Genomic DNA, 16,636 nt, shown 5'->3' on the forward strand with positions numbered 1-16,636 from the left:
ATTGAATTTTAATATGTTTATACTATATTGCATCTATTTGATCTTTTGTCTTAAAAGTATTAGATTACTTAGATGCTAAGGAAGAAGGGTTCGTATGACTCGTGGTAATGTTCCCTCTTTTTCTTTTAAGGATTTGCATGGGCCACTGATTTGTCTACAGACTTAGAAAGTCAACTTTCAGTTAGTTGTAAATGTTATGAGGCTGCTAATGAAATCTTGCAGTTTAGTGACTTAAAAAGTCAAAATCCAGAACACTATGTACAAGTACTGAAGAGAATGGGTAACATTAGAAATGAAATCGGTGTCTTTTACATGAATCAGGCTGCTGCGTTACAGAGTGAGAGACTAGGTGAGTATCTTTCTGGAGTCCTCTCTTTATCACCTATTCTGTTAGTAAATCATGCTGATTTTTACATAGTTAAGCCAAGAACTGTGGCATTTGGTTTAATGTCATAAAGGGATGCACTGTTTATCTTTTATTATTAAATCCTGAAGAAATCAAAGTAGGAAGAGACATTATTTTCCCTTGGGAGTTATCATTTCAGTGTCCTCTGTCCTCCACCAGATCAGTTCAGAAGTGAGTTGGACAGTCAGCCATGTGGTTGGCTTTGTTCTGGATATAAAATCAGCTAAGACTTAGTTTTCCGAGTTGGGAAGCCAGATATGAATACAGATCTCTGAAAAATGCTGTAAGTACCAGTGCAGTACAGTAGAGGAGTGGGGAAAGAAGATGTTTCCTCGAGTTGCGTGTTTTTGGAAGGCTTGTGGGAAGAAGGTATAGTTTGGGCAGATCGCACGTGACACGTAGGGCATCAGCAGGCAGACGTGGGTAAGGTGGGATGTCCTGACCAGAGTAGGCAGGAGGGAAGAGCCAGAGATACCGTGTCAGGGGGTGTTGGGAGTAGCAACGAGTGGTCTTCAGTGATTCAGGCAGAGGGTGTTGGAGTCCTCTGGACCCATGTTGAGTGTGAGAGGCCAGTGGACATGTGAGTGAATGGTCTGGTCTAGTAGTCAGAAATGTGTGGGGTAGCAAGAGCTCTTTGGGTTAGCGAGACTTAGGCTGGGAACCATTCACATCAGGGTGATAGTTGAACCCATGGGAATGGGTGAAATTGTAGAGGCTGTACACAGCATGAGAAACAAAAAGGGCTGAGGGAGAGAACTGGGGACCATGCATGAGCTGAATAAGTAAGTTACTGTATGCCTGTGCCCTGTGAGCGGTGCTTGGTGCTAGGGTACAAGAGGTCATTGCTAGTGGGAGGACCTGAGCTTTTTTCTTGTTGTTACTTATACATATATAGTATATTTTTTTAAATTGAGATATAAGAACATGTGCTTTTAAGGTGCCTCTGGAGGAGGAAGTCAGTAAAGGCATATGAAAAGTGGTAGTCAGAAAGGAGAATTCGAGAAGATGCAGATTGTGCCTCTTAAAATTCAAGGGACCATGTCTCTAGAATCTTTATAAAATGGTGCTTTGCTCAGATGTTCTTATTTGCTTGCTTTAATATCAGCTTATTAATAGAGAAGAGGATTCAGAATATTGTTTTAGCGTGCTTGGCTGCCATAACAAAATAGTACAGACTAACCTACTGTATAGCATAGGGATATAGTAGGGAACTCTGCTCAGTGTTATGTGGCAGCCTGGGTGGAAGGGGAGTTTGGGGGAGAATGGATACATGTGTATGTATGGCTGAGTCCCTTTGCTGTCAACCTAAAACTATCACAGCATTGTTAATCAGCTGTACTCCAATACAAAATAAAGAGTTAAAAAAAAAATTTCAATGGACTAGATGGTTTCACAAAGAAGTTGATGTCTCACAGTCTGGAGCTAAAAGTCCAAGGCTGGATTTCTCTGAGACTTCTCCCGTTGGCTTGCAGGTGGCCCCCTTCTTGCTGTTTTCTCACCTGGCCTTCTGTCTGTGCACATTGCTGGCGTCTGTCTCTTTTATGAGGACAGTCACTTTGGATCAGAGTCCCACCTTATGGACCTCCCGGGTGGCTGGGTGCTAAAGAACCCACCTGCCAATGCAGAAGACACGAGTTTAGTCCCTGGGATGGGAAGATTCCCCAGAGTATGAAATGGCAATCCACTCTAGTGTTCTTGCCTGAGAAATCCCATGGACAGAGTAGCCTGGTAGTCTGCAGTCCACAGGGCCACAAAGAGGAGGGCACAACTTAGAAACCGAACAGCAACAACAGATGGCCTTAAAGGAATTGCGTTTGTGTTTAGGACCTCAGCATAAGTCTGGGGGTGGGGAACACAGGTGTTACGAGAATATAACAGGTGTGAAGAGAATATAACAGCTGTGATGAGAATATAACAGGTGTGATAAGAATATAACAGGTGTGATGAGAACATAACAGGTGTGAAGAGAATACCACAGCTGTGATGAGAACAGTGCGCTGCAGCTGACCCAGGCGGCTGGTGCTACCCTGGACATCCTGTCACTGCCGCGCTCCTCTCATCGAGACACACTGGTGGGCTTACGCTGATACCTGCTTACGCAATTGTTTTCTTTCTTTTTTTGGCAAAGTGAGCAAAACTGTGTCCACTGCAGAGCAACAGTTGTGGAAAAAAAGCTTTTCTTGTTTTGAAAAGGGAATTCACAACTTTGAGTCAATCGACGACGCCACAAATGCGGCCCTTTTATTATGTAACACGGGGCGACTCATGCGGATTTGTGCACAGGCGCACTGTGGCGCAGGTGATGAATTTAAACGCGAATTTTCACCGGAAGAAGGCTTGTATTACAATAAGGTAACACTCTTGCATATTGGGCTTCATCTGTTCACACTTGTCATTTGCACTTTGCTGTAGCTCCACTAAAAGGTTATAAAACTAAAATAGTTAACTGTGGTGATGGCAGAGGATGAGACATCAGCAACTGGCCTAATACTAAGGATTCAGTAGTGAAGACGACAGGTTGAATTGATAGGGAAAACACAGTCGTTCAGTAAACTGCATTGGTGTAACCAGATTAAAGCCACCCCAGTCTGCGTGGTGCAGTGGTAAAGAATCTGCCTGCCAGTGAGGAGACACAGGAGGTATGGGTCCAGTCCCTAGGTTGGGAAGATCCCCTGGAGAAGGAAAAGGCAACCCACTCCAGTATCCTTGCCTGGAGACTCCCATGGACAGAGAAACCTGGTTGACTACAGTCCATGGGGTCGCAAAGAGTTGGACACGACTCAGCGACTGAATGACAACTACCACCAGAGCAAATGTCAAATGGATGAAAGATCGACATGGAGAAGTGAAACTGTAGAAATCTCAAAGGAAAACACAGGTAGATATTTAATCTGATGAGATGGGACTTTGCCTTCATAACACTATGAGCAAAAATCGCAAAGCAAAAATCCATCCAAAGATGGATGTTCATATGCATAAAAATTGTTTTTTAAATGCACAACAGAAAGCATAGTTGCAGAGTGGTCCAAATCTAGGGAAAATAAAGCACATGACAGCTCAGAGGTTAATAAGCCCTTAAGATAAAAAGAACAACTAAGAATCATTGAAAATAAGCTGCCCCAGTAGCAGAAAGAACAAATAACCTTGAGCAAAAAAACTGGTTCATATGTAAGAACAATTTCAAAGTTTTATGAAATTTTTAAACTGAGTTTCTTTTATCAAATTGTAAAATTTTTGGCAAATGGTGCTATCTAGTATTGGAGGAGGTATAAGAACTCAAGAACACGCATTTAGTCAAGAACTTTGAATCTGTTTAAATTATATTTAGTGAGTAATGTTCATTGCATATTGAGCTTTAAAACAAAGTGATCTTATTTTTCTTAAGTTTATATATTCATAGAAAAAGTGGATAAGTACACACCAGAAATGTAGAAATTATTGGTGGGTGATGGAATTCAGTGAGATTTTGTTTGGCTGAATACAATGACCGTGCATTTCAGCATTGTGACGGAGGTGGGGAGGATTGTTATACAGTCAAACCCAGCAAATTGTTCTATCTGTAGACTTGTCAAAAAATATTTTATCTAGTTTGCTAGTTATATAAGCTATAATTTTCATTTAGAAAGGAGGAAAAAAAATGAAGGAAGGAATGCATCCTCATGGTTCACACAAGTCGTAAAACAGCTTGGCTGATGACAGCCTAGAGGAAAGGTGGGCGGCCTGCAGCCCACTTGAAATTACTTCCGTCCCTGAAAAGCGTCATTGATGTACTTTTCTCCCTTTCTTTGTGACACTGTCCTGTGAATTCTCTCAAGTGAAGTTGCTTTGGGGTGACTGTGAGGCGTGTTTTAGTTTAAGTCACGTCTTGAGCCAAGTCACAGCGGCCCTCTGTGCTCCCTACAGGCTGTTGATTACTACCTGAAAGCTCTAAGGTCCTTGGGAACACGGGACATACACCCAGCCGTCTGGGACTCGGTGAATTGGGAACTGTCCACTACTTATTTTACGATGGCAACTCTACAGCAAGATTATGCTCCATTATCTAGAAAAGCTCAAGAGCAGGTAATAATATTTGCTGGATTATGTAGAAGTATTAACCTTATATATTCCTTTGTTTAACAGATACATAGCATCTGTTACAGTCTTTTCCTTGATGAGCAGTATTTGTTTTTAAAATTCTTATATAAGATTATGAGATGGTCATTATTTTCCCTTTCCCTTAAAAAAAAATACACAGATTGAAAAAGAAGTCAGCGAGGCGATGATGAAGTCCCTGAAATACTGCGACGTGGACTCGGTGTCTGCCCGACAGCCCCTCTGTCAGTACCGAGCTGCAACCATCCATCACAGGTTGGCGTCCATGTACCACAGCTGCCTGCGGAACCAGGTATTGCCATTCCGATTCCAGTCCAGTTAGAAGTGCTGCTTTTCTTACATTTCTGTATAGATTTTAAATGCCATCTGTTCTTGTAGCCATTTCAGAAAAGCTTGGAGGGTAGGTATTTCCCTTCCCCCCATGTTGCATATTTTTTCCATTACAATGGATTAGGCCTTAGTTTGCAAAATTAGATATTTACTGAGTGTATTATTTTAGTCTCTTTTTTTTTCATGTAGTTACTCTTTATAGAAATGGTTCTATGCCAATTTTAAAGTATCCATCACCCAGTTTTAAAAAATTTTACTGTGACATAGAGCATGCATATCAAAGGACACAGGGGATACATGTGAAGCATTTGTACAGTTTAAGGAATAACAAAGGAAAGCCCTGCGTACCTCACTTTGCGGTTAAGGAGGGAAGGTCCTTCAGGTGCACTCTGTGTGCCCCTCCCCCTGCTGAGTCTCTCTCAGTACCCGTCCAGATTAACTTCTGTCCCAGATTTTCTATTATGTCCCTACCTTTTCTGTTTTATCACTTAAGCAGTATGTTTATATTTTATCTGGTTTAGAACTTTATAGAACAAACCATACTGTATATATTCTTCTGTGACTTACTGCTGTTTAGTTAACATCACATTTTGGAGATTCTTCCAGGTGGATGCATAACTGTTCATTTACTTGGCCTCAGTTCAGTTCAGTCGCTCAGTCGTGTCCAACTCTTTGCGACCCCATGAATCGCAGCACGCCAGGCCTCCCTGTCCATCACCAACTCCCGGAGTTCACTCAAACTCATGTCCATCGAGTCGGTGATGCCGTCCAGCCATCTCATCCTCTGTCCTCCCCTCTTCCTCCTGCCCCTAATCCCTCCCAGCGTCAGAGTCTTTTCCAATGAGTCAACTCTTCGCATGAGGTGGCCAAAGTACTGGAGTTTCAACTTTAGCATCAGTCCTTCCAAAGAACACCCAGGACTGATCTCCTTTAGAATGGACTGGTTGGATCTCCTTGCAGTCCAAGGGACTCTCAGGAGTCTTCTCCAACACCACAGTTCAAAAGCATCCATTCTTCGGCGCTCAGCTTTCTTCACAGTCCAACTCTAGCATCCATACATGCCCACTGGAAAAACCATAGCCTTGACTAGATGGACCTTTGTTGGCAAAGTAATGTCTCTGCTTTTCAATATGCTGTCTAAGTTGGTCATAACTTTTCTTCCAAGGAGTAAGAGTCTTTTAATTTCATGGCTGCAGTCACCATCTGCAGTGTTTTTGGAGCCCCCAAAAATAAAGTCTGACACTGTTTCCCCATCTATTTCCCATGAAGTGATGGGAACAGATGCCATGGTCTTCATTTTCTGAATGTTAAGCTTTAAGCCAACTTTTTCACTTTCTTCTTTCACTTCACATCAAGAGGCTTTTTAGTTCCTCTTCACTTTCTGCCATAAGGGTGGTGTCATCTTTGATATTTCTCCTGGCAATCTTGATTCCAGCTTGTGCTTCTTCCAGCCCAGCGTATCTCATGATGTACTCTGCATATAAGTTAAATAAGCAGGGTGACAATATATAGCCTTGATGTACTCCTTTTCCTATTTGGAACCAGTCTGTTGTCCCATGTCCAGTTCTAACTGTTGCTTCCTGATGTGCATACAGGTTTCTCAAGAGGCCGATCAGGTGGTCTGGTATTCCCATCTCTTTTAGAATTTTCCACAGTTTATTGTGATCCACACAGTCAAAGGCTTTGGCATAGTCAATAAAGCAGAAATAGATGTTTTTCTGGAACTCTCTTGCTTTTTCCATGATCCAGCGGATGTTGGCAGTTTGATCTCTGGTTCTTCTGCCTTTTCTAAAACCAGCTTGAACATCTAGGATTCATTAAATGAGTATATCAGTTTATTTATCCATTCTGTGATAGCTGAGCTTTGGGGTTGTTCTCGTTTGAGGCTGAAAAGTGAAAGTGAAGTTGCTCAGTCTTGTCTGACTCTTTGCAACCCCGTGGACTGTAGCCCACCAGGCTCCTCTGTCCATGGGATTCTCCAGGCAAGAGTACTGGAGTGGGTTGCCATTAGGGGATCTTCCTGACCCAGGGATTGAACCCAGGTCTCCTGCATCGCAGGCAGACACTTTAACCTCTGAGCCACCAGGGGGCTAATTAGAAACAATACTATGAACAGTCTTGTACATGAATCCTGGTGCTCAAACCCATGTATTTCTGAGAATAATCTGAGGCCTGAGGTCTAGGTGCCTTCCTTCAGAGAGGGTGACTTGCTTCTGCCAGGAGTCTTGTGCCTATATAGTTTCTCAGGGATGTTTTTTTAATGGTTTGGTTTTGTTTTCCCTTCCTTAGCACCAAGGCAGCTTACCTTGCAGTCCCTTGGGTGTGGGTTTGCTTCTGGGTTGCCTTTATCCTGAGAATATTGTCCTTTGAGGCCCAGCTTAACCTGGAGAGGGTTTTTCTCACCACTCTGAGCTGGCCCTAGACTCTCACTTGCCTCAGGGGGGCCCCAACCTAAACTTACATTTGTCCAGATGGCCTAATATCCTCACGGCAGGTGCCAGCATGAGAGGGTTCCGGGCAGCTCCCTGGCACTGGGACAGCTGGACACCTGCACACAGAAGGCTGGAGCTGGCCTTCCTCCTCACGTGACACAAAGACTGATGAAACAGAGATGCAGATTTGAGAGCTAGAGCCCTGGGACTGAACAAAACGCTGAAAAGCATGTAGTTATCCAGAGATTTGGTGACGTAGTTGCTGTGAAGCCCAAGCCTTAGGATTTATTTTATTTTTGGTTCTAGGTTGGTGATGAGCAGCTTAGGAAGCAGCACCGGGTGCTGGCAGACCTTCATTACAGCAAAGCTGGAAAGCTTTTTCAGCTTCTGAAAGACGCTCCGTGTGAACTCCTTAGAGTACAGTTAGAAAGAGTAGCCTTTGCAGAATTTCAGATGACCAGTAAGTCTTCTTTATTTCTCAGATTTGTATGCATTGGCTTAGTGTTGGATTGTCTTAGAGTGAGGCAGACCTGTGGATCACTCTTCGATGTAAGTAATGCTGTCTTCTTTTGAATTTGCCCATCGTTAATGTCTTTGGGTAGGGACGTTTTTTGAAATGCTTTTTAAAACATAAATGTGTTAGATTATGTTTAATGACTAGAAACACTGGAATACAGCCCAGGGTTCCTTATTTGAAAAAAAAAAAAAAATTGTGACAAGTTACTTTAGACAAAGATTTTAATCATCATGAACAAGGTGGGAGTGGAGATGTGGTGGTGGAGGTGTGGTGGCCTCACGGAATCCGTCTGCACGGTAACCACAGAGCCTGACAAGGTGAAGCTGAGGCGGGAGGGCAGGGAGGGGTCAAGGGAAACCTTTTATTCTGTCATTTTCCTCAGCTTGGAGTGGTCTGGCTCTCCACCACCGAGTGTTTTTTTCTAAACTCACTTCTCTACCTTGTTCAGCTGTGCCCTTTCTGCAGAATTATCTTGTGAGAAGTATCTCTTGTCTGGTAAAGAAACAAACATTTATTTGAAGTACAGCAATTCTACTGGTTTCAGTTATTTTCTTCTATAAAATTAAAATGAATTTAATGTGTACCTGTTTATACAGTGTCTCTGGAAGGATGGACACGAAACTGATGGCACTGTCTCTTCTGGGGAGAAGGCAGGGTGGCTGGCAGGGCGGCCCACTTGAACGTTACACATTTTGAAAATGTATTACCTACTCAAAACAGTTTTTAGGAATGCCTTTTACTAGGGGGACTTCCCGGGCAGTCCAGTGGATAAGACTTCGCCTTCCAATGCCCGTGTAGAGGTGCAGATTCAGTCCCTCGTCGGGGAGTTAAGATTGCACATGCCTTACACCAAAGAAAGCAAAACGTAAAACAAGCCATATTGTAACGAATTCAATAAAGACTTTAAAAGTGGTCCACGTCAAAAAGACCTTAAAAAAAAAAAAGGAAGAAATACCTTTTACTAAAAGCATCTTTTTAAATTTTTGGCAGCATACGCATAGTTGAATGTCAAGTAGCTCTTTCTGGGGGTGATCTAGGGCAGTCTTCTTTTCTAGTTTGCATCTTTGAATTTTCCATGTTGGAATTCCTTAGAATGAGCAGGATTCATTTTTATTTTTTAAAAAAAGTAGATACTAGGAACAAATTTGCTATGATGATAAGTATGGTTAATTCCTTTTTAAAAAAATGTTTACTACTCTTGAGTATGAAGCCAGATAGTGAGGCAAGAAAACAATGATTGTTTATTGCTTTCTCTAGTTCTACTGTTTTTCTCTAGGGATAATTACTAAACAGAAGTTGGATTTAGAAGATTTCTTGGCATTTTCATGAGCTACTACCTTCACAGTGTTTGAAAATCAGAATTTTCATTAACACATTGGATGAGTTTCTCTATGTTTAAAGGAACGATCATTTTGTGTTTGCCACTCTAGGTCAGAATAGCAATGTTGGGAAATTAAAAACGCTATCTGGGGCCCTTGATATAATGGTGAGAACTAAGCATGCGTTCCAGCTTATCAGAAAGGAGCTTGTGGAGGAATTTGAACAGGTAAATGGAAAAAAAGATTTATCAGTTTTTTATGTGTCTTAAAGTAAATGCTACATGGTGAGTATGTACAGTGGGCATATGCATGCATGTGTGTGTATAGTGTATATATATCAGTTCAGTCGCTTAGTCATGTCCAACTCTTTGCGACCCCATGAACTGCAGCACGCCAGGCCTTCCTGTCCATCACCAACTCCTGGAGTCCACCCAAACCCATGTCCAGCGAGTGGGTGATGCCATCCAACCATCCCATCCCCTGTCGTCCCCCTCTCCTCCTGCCCTCAATCCCTCCCAGCATCAGGGTCTCCCCAAATGAGCCAGCTCTTCGCACCAGGTGGCCAAAGCACTGGAGCTTCAGCCCCAACAACAGTCCCTCCAGTGAACACCCAGGACTGATCTCCTGTAGGATGGACCGGTTGGATCTCCCTGCAGTCTAAGGGACCCCCAAGAGTCCTCTCCAACTCCACAGCTCAAAAGCATCAACCCTTCTGCGCTCAGCCCTCTCTACAGTCCAACTCTCACATCCACACACGACCACTGGAAAAACCATAGCCCTGACTAGATGGACCCCTGCCGGCAAAGCACTGTCTCTGCTTTTCAATATGCTCTATAGGTTGGCCACAACTTTCCTTCCAAGGAGCAAGCGTGTCCTAATTTCATGGCTGCAATCACCATCCGCAGTGACCCTGGAGCCCAGAAAAACAGTCAGCCACTGTGTCCACTGTTTCCCCATCCACCTGCCAGGAAGCAATGGGATTAGATGCCATGATCCCAGCTTTCTGAATGTTGAGCTTCAAGCCAACTTTTCCACTCTCCTGTCTCACTTCCATCAAGAGGCTCCTCAGTTCTTCACTTTCTGCCATAAGGGTGGTGTCATCTGTATATCTGAGGTCGTTAATATTTCTCCCAGCAATCTTGATTCCAGCCTGTGCTTCCTCCAGCCCAGCGCTTCTCATGATGTACTCTGCATATAAGTCAAATAAACAGTGTGACAATATACAGCCTTGACATACTTCTTTTCCTATTTGGAACCAGTCTGTTGTTCCATGTCCACTTCTAACTGTTGCTTCCTGACCTGCATACAGGTTTCTCAAGAGGCAGGTCAGGTGGTCTGGCATTCCCATCTCTTTCAAAATTTTCCACATGTATACAAATACATAAATACATATGCTTTGCGTGGGGCTTCCCTGGTGGCTCAGATGGTAAAGAATCCACCTGCAATGCAGGAGACCTGGGTTTGATCTCTGGGTTGGGAAGATCCCCTGGAAAAGGGAATGGCAACCCACTCCAGTATTCTTGCCTGGGGAATTCCATGGACAGAGGAGCCTGGCAGGATACAGTCCATGGGGTCACACAGAGTTGGACACAGTGGAGCAACTAACACTTGCATAAAAACACATTAACAGTGATTTATTTTATTTTTTTGGTGGAATTATTAAGCATTTCTTTAACTTCCAAGTGTATGTTATATTTTAAAATTGTTTCTTTAAATAACCATATAGACCTTGGTTAATAATAAGACCCTGGGAATAAGGAGGAAAAAAAGGTCTGTATCGATTTCCACTAAACTGCCTGCAGCTGAACGGTGAGTGGGCTTACGCCGGCTCCCTGGGGTGGCCTTTCAGTTTTCCCGGCATCCGTGTGTTCATGCTGCCTTCTCTGTGGCTGAAAGCTTCCCTGAGTTCCCATGGTGCCTCCATCCTGCGAACTTCCAGGTTCTGGTTCTCAAACCACACAGGGCCGGTTTCCATCTGTTCCTTGAGCATGTGGTGTTGGGAAGTCCGGAGGGCTTCGTTCAGGCTTAGTTTCTTCTACATAAGTGCCGTTTAGGCTTGAGACAGTTTTTTCACATGGTTTGGTCTGTCTGAATGTTCTCATGGGAGGGAGGCAGAGAAGACCGAGACAAGGCGGCCAACAGGGCTGTCCCTGGACAAAAATCCTCTCGATTTGCTCTTTGTTTTTGGTTAAAACTTTTGCTGGATTATCCAGACTGGCTCCACCACTTCAGTATGAAGCAGTAACTGTGGGGTGACTGAGCTGAAATCACTTTTTGTTGTCTTTAGCCTAAAAGTGAAGAGACCGCTCCAGCCGCTGATTCTTCACCTAGTCTTAATCGAGAAGAAGTGACAAAACTACTCAGTATATTTGAATCTCGCTTGTCATTCCTTCTCCTTCAGTCCATCAAGCTGCTGTCTTCAACTAAGAAGAAAACAAGGTAAAGTAAATGACTCGCGGAAGTTTCTTTCCCCATACCTTACCCAGATACTCATATGGCAGCCCAGCTTTCCCTCAGGAGAGTGTGGATTCCATGAAGGCTGGGAATCCGGGTCTGTTTTGTTCATGACCAGGAGCAGTTTCTGGTACATGGTAGACACTTGACTGTTTATGAAAAGAATAATCATTGGCTTTAATTGATGTTTTGAAATAAGTGTTTAAAAACAGGCCCATGAACAGTCGATTTGGGAAAGCAGGTATGAAGTTGGCATTAATAGGACCCCTGCTTCCATGAAAAGTGACGACAGGGCTGTCGGTGTTTAGTTTTGGGGTCTTTTACTGTTCTTGGTGGGCATCACTGTTTTCTTCATCTCTTGCTCTTTTTTTTTACCCAGTAGTATCCTTGATGAAGACATAGTCCTTAAAACCAACAAGCAGGTTTACTCCCAGCTCCTGAGAGCCACTGCGAACAAAAACGCCTCTCTCTTGGAAAGAGTCGACCTCCTCATCCATCTGCTGGACCAGCTGGCTCGCGGCGGAGGCAGCAGCGCCGTCGTCCAGTGACTCCTGCCTGGGGCCGCATCCACAGAGATGCTGTCAGTGCCTTCTGCACTTGGGTCCTGGCGTTTCCATTCGGTGCTCCGTGTCATTAAATATGAGGGAAAAGACCCACTTAAAACAGGCACAGCGGTGGAAACACAGAGTTCTCATTTCCCATGACAAACAACCATGTGCAGAGTTCTCTGGCTTCTTCGTCGGAGGCACCAACATCACAGTCAGACTTCGAGCTCCTGCGTTCGTTTCTTTGAGAAGTACGTGGTACCTCAGTATTAATAGACTTGCTGTGAGGCAGTTAACACTTTTAAATATTTTTGAAGTATGTTAAGCTACGTGGGTTTAAGAGATAGTTATCTTGGAGAAATGTTGCTTTGGTGAAGGGAACTTCTATCCAAATGATTGCAGTGGTTCAGGTGGGTTAAAGAAACTTCTGGTGCATCCACAGTGTTTCCTTCTCAGTCGCACAGAAAAGCCTACCCTTTTCAAGCTAAAGTACAGGGTTTTTCCAAGACCAGCCATTGTGCGAGTCTGTCTTTAGTGCATGTTCTGAACAGATCTGCTTCTCTTTGACTTTGTGTGACAGTTGATCAAGGATAGGCACCTCCCCCCTTTCCCCATCCCCCTTTTTGTTTTTCATTTTAAACTTGAAACTGTGAATAAGGTTAAGAAAACTATTTTGAATAAATAAATTATTTATTTAAAATGTCTTTGTAGTTTTCCATTTCACATTCTTCACACTGAGTTTTGATTTGAACTGGTTTACTTAATACATTTTACAAAGTGACGATTAAAACATTAATAATAAGTAAAATTTCTGCAACCCCCTGAATTCTCACTAGAATATTATACTCATTACTTGCTGCTACGTAGCTCTTGTCCAGTTGCTTACAACACACTGTTTTTTCCACTGCCTGGAGTATGCAAGGCTGTCCTCGTCATGGTTAACTGACCTCGGCTTCGAGAGAGGACGTGATGCAGAAGTCAGGCATGTACTCCTTCCCGTGGGGCTGACAGTCTGCATTTATGTGCATGATGCCCCTGTAGACGAGAGCTTGCCCAGCCGTCTCTGCTGGCCTGGCCCGAGGGCAGGAGGAAGTGCTGCTGCCAACAACCCCTCCCCCACCACCCTGAGCAGCATCTGTGAGTGAGTCTCACCATGCTGCCCCTCCGCTCACCAGCCACACCCCTCTGAAGAAATCCCAACTGGGCTAGAAAATTGTCTGGAATAAACTTGTGTTTAGGCCTTCCTGATAGCTCAGTTGGTAAAGAATCCGCCTTCAGTGCAGGAGACCCTGGATTGATTCCTGGGTCAGGAAGATCCACTGGAGAAGGGATAGGCTACCCACTCCAGGATTCTTGGGCTTCCTCTGTGGCTCAGCTGGTAAAAGATCCTGCCTGCAATGTAGGAGACCTGGGTTCAATCCCTGGGTTGGGAAGATCCCCTGGAGAAGGCAAAGGCTACCCACTCCAGTATTCTGGCCTGGAGGATTCCATGGACTGTAAAGGCCATGGGGTTGCAGTCAGAAACGACTGAGTGACTTTCAAGCTGAATTTTTACAGACTTTTTTCATACACTGAGACTTGCAGGTGTTTTCACTGGTGAGTTGACATCTGTCATAACTTGGTAGAATTATCACTTGCTGTTTTTCCACTTCCTTGTAATTACTGCAGTTGTATTTATTTTGGGCCGTGCTGGGCCTTCGTTGCTGCAGAGCATTTTCTCTAGTTTCTGTACTCGGGCTTCTCGTTGCAGTGGCTTCTCTTGTTGCAGAGCACAGGCTCTAGGGCTCCTGGGCTCTAGAGCACAGGCTTAACAGGGGCTTAGTTGGCCCGAGGCATGTGGAAAATTCCCAGCAGGGATTGAACCCATGTCTCCTGCGTGGGCAGGCAGATTCTTAGCCCCTGGGTTACCAGGAAAGCTCCCTTGTAGTTACTTAGTTCAGTTTTTCAAAAATGAATTATTGAAGCATTGAAAATTTGGCCTAAATTGTAAAGCAGTTGTACAAAATCTACAACGTCTCGTATCAGGACAGCTGTCACTCTTGTCTCCCCTGGTGATAAGCACACACATGGAATAAGACTCAGTTAATTAATCCTGGACACATCCATTGATTATACCTAATTTGGGGGTTAATGAGTTCCCAGGTGGCACGCTGGTAAAGAACATACCTGCAGTGCAGGAGACTTAGGTTCAATCCTTGGGTCAAGAAGATCTCCTGGGGAAGAGAATGGCTACCCACTCCAGTATTGCCTGGGAAATCCCATGGACAGAGGAGGGCTGGCGGGCTGTAGTCCATCAAGTCACAAAGAGTTGGACACAACTGAGTGACGAGCATACCCATGCATACACAATCATTTCTGTGTCCTTGGGTTTCAGGGCGTGAGTGGCATCTCCCATGATTGGACCCATGGCCATGGCTGCCTTCTGTCTCCCCATGAGATCAGGGCCAGTGTGGGTGGAGGGACAAGATGGAGAGTGTTGGGAATGTGGCTACAGAGCCCTAGACAAAGTGGAAGGCAGACGGATTCCTCAGGATGCTTTTCTTTAACCTTTAGTAAAATGACTTGTTGAATTATGTTTTCTACCTGAGAAATTGGATTTTCCAATCAAGTAATTTAACAGCTCACGTAATGCTTTTCCCATTGAGTTTTAAGGAGCCATATTTGTTTCAGTTAGTAAAAATCTGGTTTGTTTTCTTTGTAAAATAAATCAGACTTACTCTCCTAGAAACCCTCTGTCTCTCCATTTGCCTGTTTTTCCCCTTACGAGTTCAGGTTGGAGGGGTCGACGTCACAAACGTCAAGCCACTGCTCTGAGACAGAAGTAAGCCATCTGAAGGGAGTCAGGAATCTGTTGTCTGTCCTCAACTTTTCAGTAAGTGTTGCTTTCGAGGAAGAAGACTGGTGAGTCTTGCAGGAGTAGTCCACTGAATCTAGATGAATAGCATGGTTTTGTGGCTCTATTCCTGGGGAAAACCTCAGTAATCTTCACTGGATAAGGATCAGGGACACGATTTCTATTCACATCAATGCAAACACCTGCAAAGAAAGTTAAGGCTGACTTTTCTGGAAGTCATTGGATTTTAGGTTAATTTATAGTAGTGAGTAAGCAAACCTGGGGCTGCACCAAATTTGGGGGCTTGAAGTTGTTAACAGTTTTCCATATGATGGGATCATCTGCCATGGCTGTATATATAAATGTGCTCAGTCACCAAGTCGTGTCCGACTCTTTGTGACCCCATGGACTGGAGCCCGCCAGCTCCTCTGTCCATGGGATTTCCCAGGCAAAGAACACTGGAGTGGGTTGCCATTTCCTCCTGCAGGGAATCTTCCTGACCCAAGGATCAAACCCATGTCTCTAATGTCTCCTTCATGGCAGGCAGATTCTTTACCACTGCGCCACCTGGGAAGCTGGCCATATATATAGATCTACAGTAATTGAGGACAGCTTCTAATTGAGAAATTGGTCATCTGACAAATTCCAGTCAAGGGCAACAGAAAACACCAGACTGGAAAGTCTATTATGAAGAACCCTTTGAAGAGGTAAATGAACTGCTTTCTTTGGTCATAAAAGGCAATGTCCAGGGATTTGGGATGTGAGGGAATCCTTCTGAAATCAGTAATGGAGTAGCTTCTCCCTCGTTCATCTTCTGAGTGGGCCTGATCCTCATCACTGTCGTATCTCCAGTGTTGGTTTTCTGAGAGCCAAACAGGTTTTAATGTGGTTTATTACTGTTAAGTGACAGGAAAACAACAGAGACAGCTTTCAGTATGGCTCCCAGTCAACCATGATGCTCTGCCATGATTCCAAGAGAAAGCAGGACTTGCAGCACCTGGCTGAGTGAAGCCTCTGCTCACGTGAATGGTCCCACAGGTCTTGAATCACCTCTAGATTTGACCCCAGGAATCAATTCTGTTGTATGTCCTCGCTGCAGTTCGAGTGTGATTGGCTCCAAGCCCATGAGGGCTCATCAAAAGCAAAAACAACAAAAAGCATGCAGTCTTTTTCACATAAGCATCTTACTTTTCTTCTCCTTCCTTTGTAGTCTAAAGATTTTTCTTTTGTATGTTAGGAGCCCATGGGTTGTCACAAATCATTTTCCTATCCTGATCAATATAACCTCTCTTTTTAAAGAAAAAAAAAATCATGCTTATGATTGGATTCTTCTTTAATCCAGAGTTTTAGAATCACCTGGATCCACCACTAGCCCCATTTTTACAAATGAGGAAACTGGAATAGAGTTGAGGCAATTCACCCTGATTCAGACAGCCTAGGTTGAACAAGGGATCCGGACTGGGACACTGGGATTCCACCCAAGTGATGGTCCTATGAATTAATATTTTGTAATTTTGCTTCATTTCAAGATCCAAATGCTAACATGCTCTGAAACAGCACAGGATTGTTTTAAGCTGTCCTTATTAGTTCCTCATCCTGAATATTTGGTATAATGTCACCATCAATAGAATAAATCCACTTGAATTTGGGGGCTTTCCTAGTGGCTCAGGTGATAAAGAATCTGCCTGCAATGTGGGAGACCAGA

The 16,636-nt window shown here is 43.9% G+C and overlaps 1 protein-coding gene across 5 annotated transcripts in view; it reads left to right on the plus strand.

The window, feature by feature from the left end:
* The window catches only part of EDRF1 (erythroid differentiation regulatory factor 1), a 33,736-nt gene extending 20,934 nt beyond the window's left edge, over positions 1-12,802 (plus strand). For 2 of the 5 annotated variants that reach the window (XM_061403837.1, XM_061403839.1), the window contains 8 exons: positions 131-349; positions 2,535-2,758; positions 4,310-4,468; positions 4,644-4,793; positions 7,570-7,723; positions 9,211-9,326; positions 11,387-11,538; positions 11,936-12,802. In XM_061403837.1, coding sequence (XP_061259821.1) covers positions 131-349; positions 2,535-2,758; positions 4,310-4,468; positions 4,644-4,793; positions 7,570-7,723; positions 9,211-9,326; positions 11,387-11,538; positions 11,936-12,101 — 1,340 coding nt within the window. In that variant the 3' untranslated portion in view covers positions 12,102-12,802. Of the gene's footprint in view, positions 1-130; positions 350-2,534; positions 2,759-4,309; positions 4,469-4,643; positions 4,794-7,569; positions 7,724-7,745; positions 7,813-9,210; positions 9,327-11,386; positions 11,539-11,932 lie in introns of those variants that run through there. The other 3 variants (XM_061403836.1, XM_061403838.1, XM_061403840.1) reach the window with 2 other exon arrangements.
* The last annotated feature ends 3,834 nt before the right edge of the window (positions 12,803-16,636 follow it).

The sequence above is a fragment of the Bos javanicus genome, chromosome 26, assembly GCF_032452875.1.
Source record: "Bos javanicus breed banteng chromosome 26, ARS-OSU_banteng_1.0, whole genome shotgun sequence".
Classification (NCBI taxonomy): domain Eukaryota; kingdom Metazoa; phylum Chordata; class Mammalia; order Artiodactyla; family Bovidae; genus Bos; species Bos javanicus.